This window comes from Tubulanus polymorphus, chromosome 4 (genome assembly GCF_964204645.1).
Source record: "Tubulanus polymorphus chromosome 4, tnTubPoly1.2, whole genome shotgun sequence".
In the NCBI taxonomy this organism is placed as follows: domain Eukaryota; kingdom Metazoa; phylum Nemertea; class Palaeonemertea; order Tubulaniformes; family Tubulanidae; genus Tubulanus; species Tubulanus polymorphus.
In genome coordinates this window covers 24,617,378-24,631,894 of record NC_134028.1, presented here as the reverse complement: position 1 = coordinate 24,631,894, position 14,517 = coordinate 24,617,378, and the positions used below count along the sequence as shown (strand labels likewise).

Here is a 14,517-nt window from a genome sequence, read left to right as displayed (position 1 = left end):
TTAGAGAACTGTGTTACTGTGTAACTTGTGTAACTGACTGACAGCGGTGTGTGAAGTGAACCATGGCTCTAAGCGTATCGTCACAGCCCAGAAAACCGGCTACTGTATCCAGACAGGATCGAGTGAGGGCATTCACTTTAAAATACGCGCTGTCATGTGTAGCAGCAACCGTATCAGAGACTGGTAAGCATGAACTTTCATTCAGAAACTTGGTTCATCTCATCTCTGCTGCTGCTATGTCAAATGACATTCTGATATAAGGGTATTAATTAATAGTTGGTGTAAGGGTTTCCTTATTTTGAATAGGGCCTAACTATCAATTCAAAGGGCTGAAATTAAAATGACATTCGCTGTAAACAGGTAAAGCAGCCATTCAAACTCGAAATTAGGGCTCTCCATTATTGATCTAAGTTTTAAGGTGGTTTTTGTTTTTTTTAATCGTTTTATTTTTTCTTATAATATAGCCTTATTGCACTTTTTAAATTTTATTTTATGTTTTCTTAAATCAGGAATCTATCCATCCTATTCGATCTGTCATTTATTTAACTATTTTTTAAACCGGAATGCCCGTTTTGATCATTTTCGATAATTTCATGCTATTCGATATTTCAGTAACGTATCCTCTGGATTTGACTAAAACACGTCTGCAGGTCCAGGGAGAATTATACGCGAAACAACACGGGCCTCATCGGGGCATGGTAGATACTGCACTCGGAATAGGTAAAAAAATTTCCATCAGACTTCTTCGTTGTTTTGTCTGACATTTGTCACAAAACTTATGTCATTGACCTCTTATCACAGTCCTATCAACGAGAGATAAGATCAGACCGAACGGGCCTCATCGGGGCATGGTAGATACCGCACTCGGAATAGGTAGAAAAATTTCCATCAGACTTCTTCGTTGTTTTGTCTGACATTTGTCACAAAACTTACGTCATTGACCTCTTATCACAGTCCTATCAACGAGAGATAAGATCAGACCGTACCGTGACAAGATGTGGCAATATCAACGACATCTGACATTCGAGTCTTTTTACGTCGTTTTTCGATTTCATTTCGAAAAGAAACATTATTTTATCAGTGATTATTGAGTACATCACGTACGCCCTACGACATGTGATGAACTTTTGTTTTCCAACCTTTTTTTCAGTTCGGGAAGAAGGAACGCTTAGATTATGGCAAGGTGTTACTCCAGCAATATACAGACACATAGGTAACCAGAAAACGAACTATTGACGACTTGAAAATTTACATATCGCTTAGATAGAGAGAATCCCACAATAATATCGAAAAAACAGTAGTAGAAGCTAGTAGTTTATTCAACGTTTCGACTATATCCTAATAGCTTAACAGGGGTGGATTTAAGAAAATTGGAAGGGCGGGGTCCAGCCAGCAGCCAAGTGGAAGGCCTCTATTGGGGTTCTGTGTAGTTCCGCCCTCAGTTTTAAAAATATATGAAATTTATTAGATAGAAAATATATACGTGTCATGAAATTGAATTGCAGACAAAAAAATGCAAAAATAATTCACAATTGTTACTGTTATTTCGAAAGGCACCAATATCGATGACTTTGCGCACATCCAATCTCACAAGCTACCCCAGTTACCAATGTGTGAAAAAAACAATTTATACAGCGTCAAAAATCTGTACAAGTTTGTGAATGAAAATCATGTTTTTCTCGGTGAGTGGTAACACATTGTTGTTTTGTTGTTTCAGTATATACGGGATGTCGGATGGCCTTCTACGAGGTTTTACGTGACGATATACTGGGCAAAAAGCCAGATGGTTCATTTCCAGTTTGGTGAGTAAAACATTATTTTTCACGCAGCTGGGGCCAGATTTTGATATAAGTTCAAATTTCAAAATTTTGAATTACATATAGTTGATATTGGCTTCATGAAGTATCAATCCACAGCAAGATCCCCTCAGAGATTCAGTGTTTGTAGTGTGAAGTGTGGATGTTCAGTTTTGAAAGTCTGGACCCACAGTTCCACATTTGTGAGTTAAGAGTTTTTTCAATGAGTTAACTCCGAGTTAAATCTTAATTCACAACTGTGGAACCGGACCAAGCTGATCATATTTCTAATTTCTAGTGAAATATTTCCAAACACTTTTAATTTTCAGGAAAGCAATAGTCGGTGGTCTAACTGCGGGGGGCCTCGCGCAATTCTTTGCCAGTCCGACCGATCTGATCAAAGTTCAGCTACAAATGGAAGGCAGACGCCGATTGGAAGGCAAAAAACCTCGGTGAGTTGAATCTGCTGCTGGCGTAATTAACACAATCTGTTTTGATATCGAGAGTTTCTCCTAGAAATTCAAACTGTAACAGTTTACTGTGTGTAGACATTAAACATCTGTCACCCTTTCTGGTTTTTGTGCATGAATGGTGCCGTATGCAGGCTAACATATCGTATGTAGTTAGAAGATTACGGATTTGTTGTGTACAGATTGAAAGGATATCAAATCGCATTGGCAGATTGTTTATGTGTGCTTATTGATTTTTCCTAGTTCCCCATTCAATGCAGTCTTCATGTAAAGATTTACCAGTACTCCTAACTCTAAGTACTAGTCAACTCGTTAAACTCCTTTAGTGGGTAAATCTATATTTGAGTGATTCTCAACTCTGTATCCAGTCAACTCGGTGAAATATTTAAATCAGTTCTAAGGTCACTGAGTTTCCAGCCCAGTTGGTAAAATATTTAGAGCAGTCTGTAGTCCCATCGCTATTGAGTTGTTCCCTGCTTTTCAAATCTGTATCCAGTCCACTCAGTGAATTTTACTGTGCTTGTATTTCAAAATTTTCCTTGTATGAATGTATTTTCTATAAGGGTGAAGAGTCCGTTGCACGCTTTCAAAAAGATCGTTCGTAACAGTGGCTATCGAGGGCTATGGAAAGGCTGGGCACCGAACGTCAAAAGAGCAGCATTAGTGAATATGGGCGGTAAGTATTGTCACTTATTGATGTAAAGCTTTTACGTGAGAACAATAAAATCCAATATTATTCTGCTATATATATACACAATTATATATTGTGCTGTATGATTGAGTAGGTAATACCACTGTATTGATTCCAATTAATATTGTTCCCAGAGTTTATTATCCTATTAGCCATTTGTACTGCTCTTCTTTAATAATAATCAATGATAAAACTTGTTTTGCGATATATCCGGCTTGGTACGGATATATTTCTAAAAAGTGTGCAGGGGGTCAGACTGGTCCACAAAAAATGTCGAAAATTCAGGGCCAAGTTCCACAGTTATGAGTTAGAGTTAGAATCAATGTTTTAAATCTAGGGTAAACTCAGAACTTTGGAACTGGATGCTGGATTTTTGGAGGATGTGAAAATTCCACGAATTTATCGATCTGACCCCTGATATTGTTTATTCTATGTTTTCGACATGCATCTGGCGCTAGTCTTGTTGACGCAAATCCTGGTATTTCTATTTCATTAAAAACGTCTGTGACTGCTGCTATATATCTCGAGATGGATGATAGTTTGATATGCGATGCACCCGGCCATGAAGCTCTAGCTCCAAATCATGTAATGAAATATTCATAAGTCATTGATTATTATCAGAGTACTGCACAGTTTGAAATGCATCGGGACGAATATAGAGCTCGGATTAGAAAAAAGAAAATGTTTTAATATTTAGCATTGAATTACGAATAAATTTTGTTCTCCAGGCGCCGCATTGAAAAAAAAACTTTTGGTGGAAAATCGTATTCTTCATGTATTTTCAGATCTTACGACGTACGATTCTGCAAAACATTTCATTTTACGGAACACTCAATTAAAAGACAACTACATGACACATTTTCTTGCCAGGTAACGTTGCTTTGCTAGTTGTAATATTCGATATGTCCACTAGATGGCATCTCTGTCAATCCAGAGATATGAATATACCGGGTATAAGTAAAATATAATTTTTGAGGTAAGATCGTAATTTAGCTGGTCATTTATTTCTGAATTCAGTTGTTGTTCTGGACTCGTCGCAGCCACGTTAAGTACACCCGCTGACGTCATCAAAACTAGAATTATGAATTCTCATTTAGACGGATACAAGTAAGTGGCATCGATTCTAATTAGAATGAAACATGTTTCCCTGTGGTTAAATCGGTATTTAATCGCAGCAATTTAAAAATGATTATTGTAACATTGAATGATGAAGGTTTTTATACACCATACATGTAGAACTGGTTCCCAATTTTTGCCGGTTTTACAGAATGATTTCACTGGCATTTGTACAAATACAATTACAGTGTTATTTTGACTAGTGAAACATTCAGTTTTGTTCTGTGAAACTGCCCCCCTGATTCAATAGTTTCCAAATAAATTTCACTTTTTAAGATTTAGAAATTCGTAAGGTTAGTTTGATATCCGATCATCATGTAACTGTATTTATTTATCCAGACCTGAGATCGATGGAATTGGCTGCATTTCGAAGCTTGCCAATTTTCAGTATTTGTCCTTGAACTGATTGTGAATTAATATTGGCGTTTATACTGAGCTGTGCGTGATGTACTTAGTTCAAACTGCCCTTCCTTCTTTCGTGTATTCAGTTATCTCGACAGTTATCAAGTACAGAAAGCTAAATGTTTTACATTCAATCATACAGTAATTATCAGCTACATCAGAAATAATCCTGCATTCGGTTGCCAATTTAACCATCATGTTAAACTGCATCGAGGGTTTTAGAGTCATTGATGGGGGTCAGTTTTGTAGGCGCGCCTTGATAAACCTACCGCAAACACTGGTCAGAAAGTGCTTCTGATTATTATCTTTGATTCTAGGGGTACCTGGGTTCAACAGATGTTATCTTAAAAATTGAAATAGGTTCATTTCCTAGGCATACAGAGCAAATAGCTGGACTTCTTTCTCGACCTATCAGTTTGTAAATCATCTTTCATGTATTTAGTGGTTGTTCATGATTTCAGAGGTGTGACCTACACATCATCGTTAGACTGTCTCCTCAAAACCGTGAAGTCTGAAGGTTTTCTCGCGTTATATAAAGGATGGTTGCCCACCTGGAGTAGAATGGTAAGAAATATTATACTCCACCTATGTGTCGTTTCTTGCGGACCTCGCCTACCTATGTACTGTACTCAATATTTATTTTCCATCTATCTTTAAAATTCTTTACTTCAAAATTTATGTTTTCTTTATTCAGTAGGATACAGGAATATCCATAGCATACTGAACTACTTATAATGAGCACCGATTTTGGGTTTTGTTTTAGTGAATATGAATGAATTGAGTCAATAACCAAAATGGAACTTCATGTATCAGAAGAAAAATGATTGAAAGTTTGCGAAGAATTTCTTCTTCAAAATTGTTCATCGTTCTAAAGTAGAATTACTAATAATTCTACCATATACCCGGTTATAACCAGTAGAACTAGCTGCATTCGAAGTAAAAAACCTCTGTGCGTATTATGAAAGTTGGTGTAAATACATTCTATGCGGCAACAACCGTTCCGCTATAAACAACATCAACTCAACAGATTTTACCTGCTGTATTTTTGTTGAACCTCACGTGTGCCCCACTACAGTCTGTTCTACACCTGTGAACCGTAATAGATTTAATACGTTCGTTCCGACCTGACTGACACTTTCACCGCTGCACGTCTCGAAACCACAACAGAAATAAATTCATCTTCAATTACAACGCTACCTGTATACGTTATGTTACGATGTATATTGGGTTAATTTCTTGGTCATATTCTTCAAGATATTTTGTGAATTTTCACGTATATAATAATGTACCTTAATGCAGTAGATTGTAAAAATGTAATTATTGCAGCAATCAGGGGGATTTGAGCGATCACAGGGGGATTATCTGAGGGATTATCCAAGGGATTGTCTAAGTCGGTATTTGTATAAGGGAGATAAATTGCTACACCGCTAAATACTGGAAAGTTGCACAAAAATAACCTTTTTACCTTGGATGTTTGTAGAAAGGGTACACCATTCACAGACCGGTGCAATCGAGGTATTTTCTGTTAATTGCATCTGTCAGTTTTCAGTTATGATGTTTCTCTTAGTGTCCGTATGTTTTCTACGTAACAGCTCTATCAGTAATTCATTAAGACAAGAAGAAGTTTGAAGGTTTTCATGTATGATTTTGTTGTTTATGAAAGAAGAAATTCATGCGGTTTTGTGTCTAAGAATTATATGCTTTCTCAACCATGGCTTTCATATTAGGAGCCCTACTCAAGCTCATAGTCATATAATCATAGTAACCTTCATTTTAATCTTTTAAGAAGTTTGTGGTATTTGATTCCAACCGAATTTCATGGTCTAATAGTGAAACTTTAAGTGTTCATAGAGTCCTAGACATCGAGTTAGGTCATGGTTTTAAGTCTTTATTCTAACCATAACCAGTGGAATGATTTGCTGATTTAATGTCGAATCTATGCTGCAAACATGTGCATTTATTGTCTCATCAACCGACACAAACGCTACAGAAAACATCGCGAGCAACTTCTTAGACGCATGCGAAGACAAAAGCAAAAAACACTGTTGACTTTCAAGGAGAGATTGAGGCTCTTTTTTGGATTTTTAAAATATTTGTGTTGTTGTTGGTAATCGATAGTTGGTATGTAAACATCTAATGCATTTCATTACTTTCGAATGAATGTATGAATCTTGAATAAGGATATGAGCACGTTCTAGTGTGGCAGGGTTTCGATGCCATCAGGTTCAAATCCCTGCCAGGGGAGGATCGAATGGTAGAAGATTCATATGAAAACTCGATGATTTTAGACTAGAAATTGTAGCTCAAAGGAAAGACAAAAATCTTACACCTGATATTAATTTCAATACTATTCGCTATGAGTTCTGTACTTTTACACACTTTTCAGTGCTGTTACAAATACCAGTTTGCTTCACATGCCCCTCGTAGATTGAATGTTGAAAGAAACATCTTGCAATGTGTTGCAATCGCCAGTGAATTACCCGTATCAGATTCTATATACCACTCGAGGATGTATCAAAAAACCGATATGAACTTCTTGCTATCGGTTTTTTCTCCGTATTTATAATAATAGAATATCGTAATATTTTTGCGTATATTTGATCTGTTATTTCAACTTGTCGCTTGGCATCGGAATCGGAATAAAAACATTCACCGGGTATAATTCAACCGGTTTCTTTCGCACTTATCCGGCAGTATCCTTTTTTTACGGCACGCTAGCTTTCTTCGGATAACATGCCATATTTTCTTGTAGACATTTCCGCTACTAGCTACGCATTTGTCAAATTCTGATGTTGATATTATGAGCTCACTCTCTGGTAACGTTAACGAGATATTTGTGCAGCTTTTAAAAATCAAGAACGCTGTGAAATAGCAGGGTCAATGAAAAATTCAATGGGTACTTGCGCAAACTTTGAGTATGGTTTTATAATAGTATTAGTTTATACCAGTGAGCGGGATCCACTTCTAAAGATCATGTTAGAGTTCGTATCTAATGTTTCAACCCTAGTCAAATTCTAACCTAAAGCTATGAAACTATATTTATAGAACCAGGATTGTTATTAAACTCTGGCCTGGTTTTATAAGACTGAGTTGAAATTTGACTTGTATAAGAGTTGAATTATTGAAAACGAACAGATTTGAACTCTTGACTGAGAAAATGAGTCCGTGTCTATAAAACCGGCCTGTGACATACACTTTCAGAGTCCAGTTTCAAAAACAAGTTATACTCTTAAATCAATCTGATATCTTCATTAATTCAGTTGTTAAATTGTTAAAGAAGTAAATTTTTTCTCGAAATTTTCTTACAAAACGAAGTATGTTTTAAAATTAATGCGAGCTAAAAGTAACGTGTAACGTTTTTATTTCATATATTTTCAGGCTCCGTGGTCTTTGATTTTCTGGTTGAGTTATGAAGAAATTCGTAAAATATCCGGCGTCGCTTCGTTTTAGCGAACGCGACGAAACTCATCCGCGAGGCGAACAAAAACGAACATCAAAACTGGAGCTAGCGTATGACGCTGTTCGGAGCATGTTCGCTGTTCGTCAGTTTGAATGATGGCGTAGTGTCACATTTTCGAACTATAAACCGTTTGAACTTTGGCGATCAAAATCAAAGTTTAAGACAACAACAATATATCATTGTTCCATGAAGTTTAAGTGCTTAGACTAATAGAAGTGTGTATTGAGATGCCAGTCGTCAAATCAGAATTCTGGGGCCTGTTCCATTGTCATGGCTTAGATTTAATTCCGTCTTAGTTCTATAGCCAATCTAAGAACTTGAAATCAGTTTTGTGAGTTAAGACGCTTTTGAACTTAAGTCTCAACTATGGAACTGGCCCTAGTTTCATATTTTATTGAAAGTATGTGATTTTCTATGTTTTAACCCTGGAGTCAAACTTAGACCTACAACTGTTGAACTGGGAACAGAATGTTGCCGGGCCATTCATTTAGTACCTATGCATCTACAAGGAGGGGGGTCAGAAATCTGTATTTTGAGTGTGTAAACTTCATGAATGGCCTCGTGCTTGATGTGAGAATAAATGGGCATTTTAGTTTTGTGAAATGAATGTGAATTTTTTTACACAGTTTTATCGTTGTCATTGTATATTGTAGTATATTATATATATACTCTTGATATAGTGTGTCCATAAAATACTGAAAATCAAGTTGAAAACAACGTCAGACGGCAGCAGCATTTTCTCCGAATGTATTTTCGTAATGATTTATTCGTAACACAAATTTTAGGATAAGAATGAATTTCATGGAAGCCGATTTTACCCGAGTCAAATAAAAGCAGAAAATAGTGCATGTATTCGTGTATATGGATACGATTATAGTGCAGTTCAGTGACAATAGTGTGCACTATTTTGACTTGTATCGGACTCGGGCCTTGGGGGGACAAATTCATATACAGTAAACTTGAGGTTCAATATGATTGAATCCTCAGGAACTGGGGAATTTTACCAGCAGGGTACTAGCTCAAATTCTACCTGTTCTGAATGGGAGTCAGGACAGGGGGTTGGTTAGTGTGTTGCCATATTTGTAGTTGTATCGATATATTAGTGTATATATAGTGTATTATGATCTCATGGACTGACCGCTAACACTGACTGGTAGGTTAAATAAACCAAGCTGGCTCAAATGTGTTGTGGTTTGATTAAAAATGCAAATAGTTGTTTAACTATAACCAATCTCTGTGTTATCAGTATTGCTCATAGCTGAGTTGATTGTATGCGAATGAAAGAGAGATGTGTTTTTTAAAAAGAAAATCGCAGAAAAAGCTCATTGTCTCGGGTTAGAAATTGTTAGAGATTTTTTTTCTGTTTTTTGGGTTGTAGTCGAACAAAAGCTCGAGTGTCCTCCAGTTGACCAGGACCCAGTTCTACGGATTCGAGTTGAAATGCAATTCTGTAAACTGATTCTATTTCAACTGTTTTAGATCTAAAACAGTTTGTCAATCTTATCATTTATGTGTAGAATATATTTACACCCCTCGGTTTAGTACTGGTGGTTTGGAACTCTGGGGTAGGCCTATACCGGGGCTCCCTTGTACTGGTTAGTTGCATGCAGATGATCGCTAAAACTGACACAGATCTGACTTCAGTCAAATCTGGCCCCTGCTAATTAGAGTGTGTTCACGCATAAACCACTCACACCTTGGAGTAATCTAACTTAAATACTATTAAGATGATGCTGTGTCAAGCAAGTTGAGTCACGGAATGTCTTAAGCTTTCACGCGGTATAATTTTACCCGTCCGGGGGCTGGTCCGACGTTTTTGGCTGGGCCAAATGTGGCCAGTGTCGAAACCTGTGTGAACAATAATTAGCCCTGAACAAAAATGCTAGTTCGATCTCAGCTGTAGGCACACAAATTATAGTGAAATACCGGTAGTTATCATTCCATTCATTTTTGAAAACCTTTCAGCATAATATTGAATTTACTACGGAAATACTCGTAGCTCGTTGATATTCAATAGGTTTATTTTCAATTTTCGACTAGGCTAAGGATATGTAACGACATGATGTGTGTATATATTCGGTAGATAGAATTTAACAATAAGGATTTAGCCTTATTTATATCTTGTGATAGCAAATGTTTGTTATTTCGAGTACGATAGTGACTCGTCCAGAATAGATGACTGCCTCAATAAATCTCCCTGAGAGCCGCCGGATTCATTCCTCAACTAACTACGAGATTAAATCAGTCACAAATGCAATGATTGATGTCGTAAGGGGCTCGGTGAACGCGGTCATCCAATCGTAAACGCTGTTTGTCGCATGCATGAATTTTGAAAAAAATCGGGTGACTGATTTTTATATGAAGAATGAAAAAATGTAAAAAGGTTAATAATGTTTTCCAATGAATTCGAATGATATAAATGATAGTGATTCCATAGGTTCGTAGCTTTTCTAAACGTAGCCGCGATCACGCGGAGATGATTTGGTCCGGACCAGGATTGAGTCAAATTGCCAAATTAAAGAGCGTCGACATGTAAACCCACTCACTCGATACTAAACAAAGCGAAGTCGGTCACTTCCAGAACTAGTTGCGATTCACACGCAATAATCTGACCCATCCTAAAATTTGGCTCGGGCCTGGTGCGACGTTTTTGTTTGGGGCAAAACAGGCACGTCCCATTTGGCACCCGTGTGAACAGTTGGTCCGGGCCTAAAATGCTTATGTGATCGCGGCTAAGTATCAATATATTATATACCGACTGTTTCTTTCATCATCTTTCTTTTTCGTTCAATGTATTTCGTCATAATCCCGGATGAATTTCATTGTATTAAACGGGAGTTTCTACTATAATATTGTAGTATGTATTTCGCTGTGATCTTCCCGAGATCTGTATGTATGTATATATATATATATAATGTATGATGAATAAATGCCGATTAAATTATGATTATTGAAAGAAAATAAAAATAATTGAAATAACTTATAATGCTTTAAATACCGACTTGTTTGTTTATCGTTTTGAAACGTCAATTTCGTTGTGGAGATGGCATAAAAAAGCAAGATGCCTGAAACTACTTGAATTTTGAAAAAATGGGATTTGTTTTTACCATATTAGGCGGTTGCCAAATTAGAAAATGAATTTGGGGATAAACATTTTGCTTACAAAACCACAGTTGAATGCTTACAGAGATTAACAGTACCGATTTAGGAGGAATATATGAAAGTGGTGCTCCGAAATATGAAATTTACTCCTTAAAAACTCGGTATATCCAGGAATGACTGATATGTAGGGACCCTGTAAAGACTGTGAATTTTTGGCTCTACCTATTCTTGAATAGCAATCTGTAAACCTGATGGAATCGACCGGTAGTAATTGCGCAATAGAAACCTGCCGAATTTGAAATATGCTCGTATTTTTATCGCTCCCCCGGGTTTTATACTGTATCACAGTCATCAATCTAAACTCGAATTCGATTTTTTAGGAAAACCGTTTATTTTTAAATTTGAAACATTTACAACTGTTCAACTCAACGCGGCTTTCACCGTCATCAATCGTATAGTATCTATCGTACATGCAATCCAATGGCCATGGATTTTTTTCTGACAAAGCGATGTTTGCATCTTGCGCATGAGTGAACGAATTTGCTCGCTATACAGTTGCTTAGTTTCATCATTCCGTAAAAAACACCGGATTCACGAGATTTTTTATCATCGATATTTTTCACTTGTTAAACATCTCGTGGATGGCGTGTGATGTGTTAGTAGATAAAAGTAATATTTCTCGGAGTACAGCTTTTGAGTGTGATGCATTACACAACTCGTTATATATGCGCATTTTCACGGTTATTTTCCACAAGAATTTCGGTTTTTATCAGTTTAACTACTCATCAACTTTGTTGAAGTCTTGAGGTGCTGAGTAGATCAGTCATCATAGGATATGAATACATGAGAACTATAGAGAAGAAAGTTGGTGAACTGTGGAGGATTCCATTCCATCAGTTTTATTACTACATCGTTCTTCAACCAGATTTTCAACGATATCCATTAATTCAACATTTCAGATTTAAATGTATTGAAACGTGCTCTCAACTATTCCTAACCCCCAACTGCGCGAATAACCAGGGCCGTATAGTCAGGAATTTTCAAGAACAAAGATTGAGAAATTCGCATTAATTTCACTGGTTTTCTCAAGGCAATCTGCAACATCAAAATTAATGTAAGCACTGTACCATCAGGCCCGTATTTAGGGAACGAACCCCCTCGCTCATTGCGGCGAAGTTAAGAAAATTTGAGTATCGATTACAAAATATTCGCTCATTAGTAGTTCACTTTTTCATTCGTTTTCGCTCAAGATACGCACATACTTCCAAACTAACTTGGTTTGAGGCCAAATTATAAGGAAAAGAAGCATTATTTTCACCCCAAATATTCTAGAAGTTGTGATATTACTTCTCTTTGCATGCATTTTCAGAAATTCTGTGCACGAGTATTCTCAGGACCCGACATAAGCGTGTGGGTATACCTTACAAATAGTTCCACTTTCATGACAATCACCCACCCAAGTAAGACATGGCTTGGCTACGGGCCTGGCCATAAGATGTAGCGTGACCATTTAGCTTTGGTGACCAGTCAGGGGGGGATAACTGGTTGTCAAATGATATCTATTCACTATAACAACATAAACATTTCTACCGCAAAAACGTAACAGATTTGACTGTCATTCATTCAAAATGAACTAATTCACCTTGTGTCATATTCAACCAAAACTCCAGTTAAACCCCTAGCCAGGTTGTCTGTCCGCTTGATCTCGGAAAAGGTTCTCCACGCGTTTAGAGTAATAGTTCGGTACCCACTGCAATTTTTCTTCATGGATGATCAAAAAAGCGAAAAATATAAACCTCACATTTACACCTGGTTTGACGTGATTAGCACGTTGAGGGCGAGAAAAGTTGAAAGCTTAAACCGCGAATGTTTACCGCAGTTTTTGTTAGCTCGTGTTTGTAACTTGTTCACTGGCTGTTTGTACTCTCACATAGATCACACACACACTGAAACTCGGGGTATAGTCAAACATGTAATTCGGAGCCGGTCGGAACAACCCATACTGCGTACCCAGAACCAGGTGTTATTGCCAGATTTAATCTATTTCTTTGCTCTTAATACACGTGTTTTTTTTTTACTGCATGAAGATGGATATAGAATGATGTTATGCGCGGTAGAATTGTAAATATCACCGGTACCCCCTGGAATTTCGACTCGTCGCTTGTTCCTGTCGCTGATAATTGCTTTCCCGATCTCGTGCTGCGATCAGAAATCATTTCGACGATGGAAATTAAAGAAAAAAATGATCGCCACCGCTGAGTTCCGCCTTTAGATCATGTTTGATTTCAGTCAGATCGACGGCAATGTTCCATTATTACGCGGATCGTTTTACCGTTGACACAAAAAAATATGCCTTTTAAAAAAACAAACATAAACTCTCCTCACGCGTGGAGTGAATGGAGTCTCGACGAACTATCAACAAAATGCTTGTCTACGAAAGTTCTGTCGATAACATCAAATCAAATAGAACAAAAATTAGTTTTTACTTTATGCAAATAGAACGAGATACCAAGGGTCTAATTCGTGTTTTATCAATTCCTCGATTACCGGCAATACATCAGTCATTTGAATCATTTGTCTTCAAATAATAGGCAAACTTGTTGAAAATCACGTATTGCATGTCGCTTGTCTTTACCACTAGCTGCACGTATACATACCATCATCGGGGGTCACTGATATAAAATCATTCCGTTTTATTTGATTTACTATCGAATGTATGTCGAATTCGTGTTTAGAAAACACTTCACTGTCGGACCGAGTTTACCGGTGATTCGCAAAGAGATATGATTCAAAAAATAAATTGAGGAGATAGCTCCTGAATACGAAAGTTCCAATCTATATATAATATACTCTGTTTTACTCCAAATCAGTGTGGTGAATAAATGTTGATCCCTCTCTAAACTTTTCAAGTCGATCAAATTTTTAAAATTCTCTACCACCAATGAAATCTTTTGGTTTTGATGTAAGATTGTAGAGTTACAAGAACGCCTTCGAAAGGTAACTGAAGATGTTTTGCAACTGGAATGTCAGCTTCATGAAGCTTAGAGTGCGTCTCCATTCAGTCTTCAATCAGTCCCACTTTGAAATCGTACGTGACTTCTTCCCAGTCGGTGTCTCCATTTTATCTCTCATCCTTTCGGTTAATATTATTCCTGTAACCCGACCCGACACTTATTTAACGGTATATTTACAGTGGCGTAACTTTTACCCGGAATTTAGAAGGTTTGTTCGCGGTTCGACAAATAGCCTCAAGTGCCCTCGATTTCCGTCGAGTGGTTTGTTGTGGATTCGATGACAAATTCTCCTCAAAATCATTTTTGTACCGGCGCCAACATCGCCGCGCAGTTTATCCCTCATTTCTATCAAGAGAATGACTCCTCCAGGTGCAATAAACCGTCAAATACCAAATACCGAGTTTTGGTGTAAAAGAATAAATCAGATTGATAACAGTGGCCCAGCACTCATTCTAACGTGGATATT

At 37.2% G+C, this 14,517-nt stretch overlaps 1 protein-coding gene across 1 annotated transcript; it reads left to right on the top strand.

The window, feature by feature from the left end:
• Positions 1 to 5: 5 nt before the first annotated feature.
• LOC141903621 (mitochondrial uncoupling protein 4-like) lies at positions 6 to 10,862 on the top strand. The gene is made up of 10 exons (XM_074791823.1): positions 6 to 183; positions 613 to 720; positions 1,151 to 1,213; positions 1,718 to 1,802; positions 2,126 to 2,248; positions 2,830 to 2,942; positions 3,743 to 3,827; positions 3,975 to 4,064; positions 4,937 to 5,039; positions 7,854 to 10,862. Exons 1-10 carry the CDS (start codon positions 63 to 65, stop codon positions 7,923 to 7,925), a joined length of 963 nt encoding a protein of 320 aa, XP_074647924.1. The 5' UTR covers positions 6 to 62; the 3' UTR covers positions 7,926 to 10,862.
• Positions 10,863 to 14,517: the final 3,655 nt, after the last annotated feature.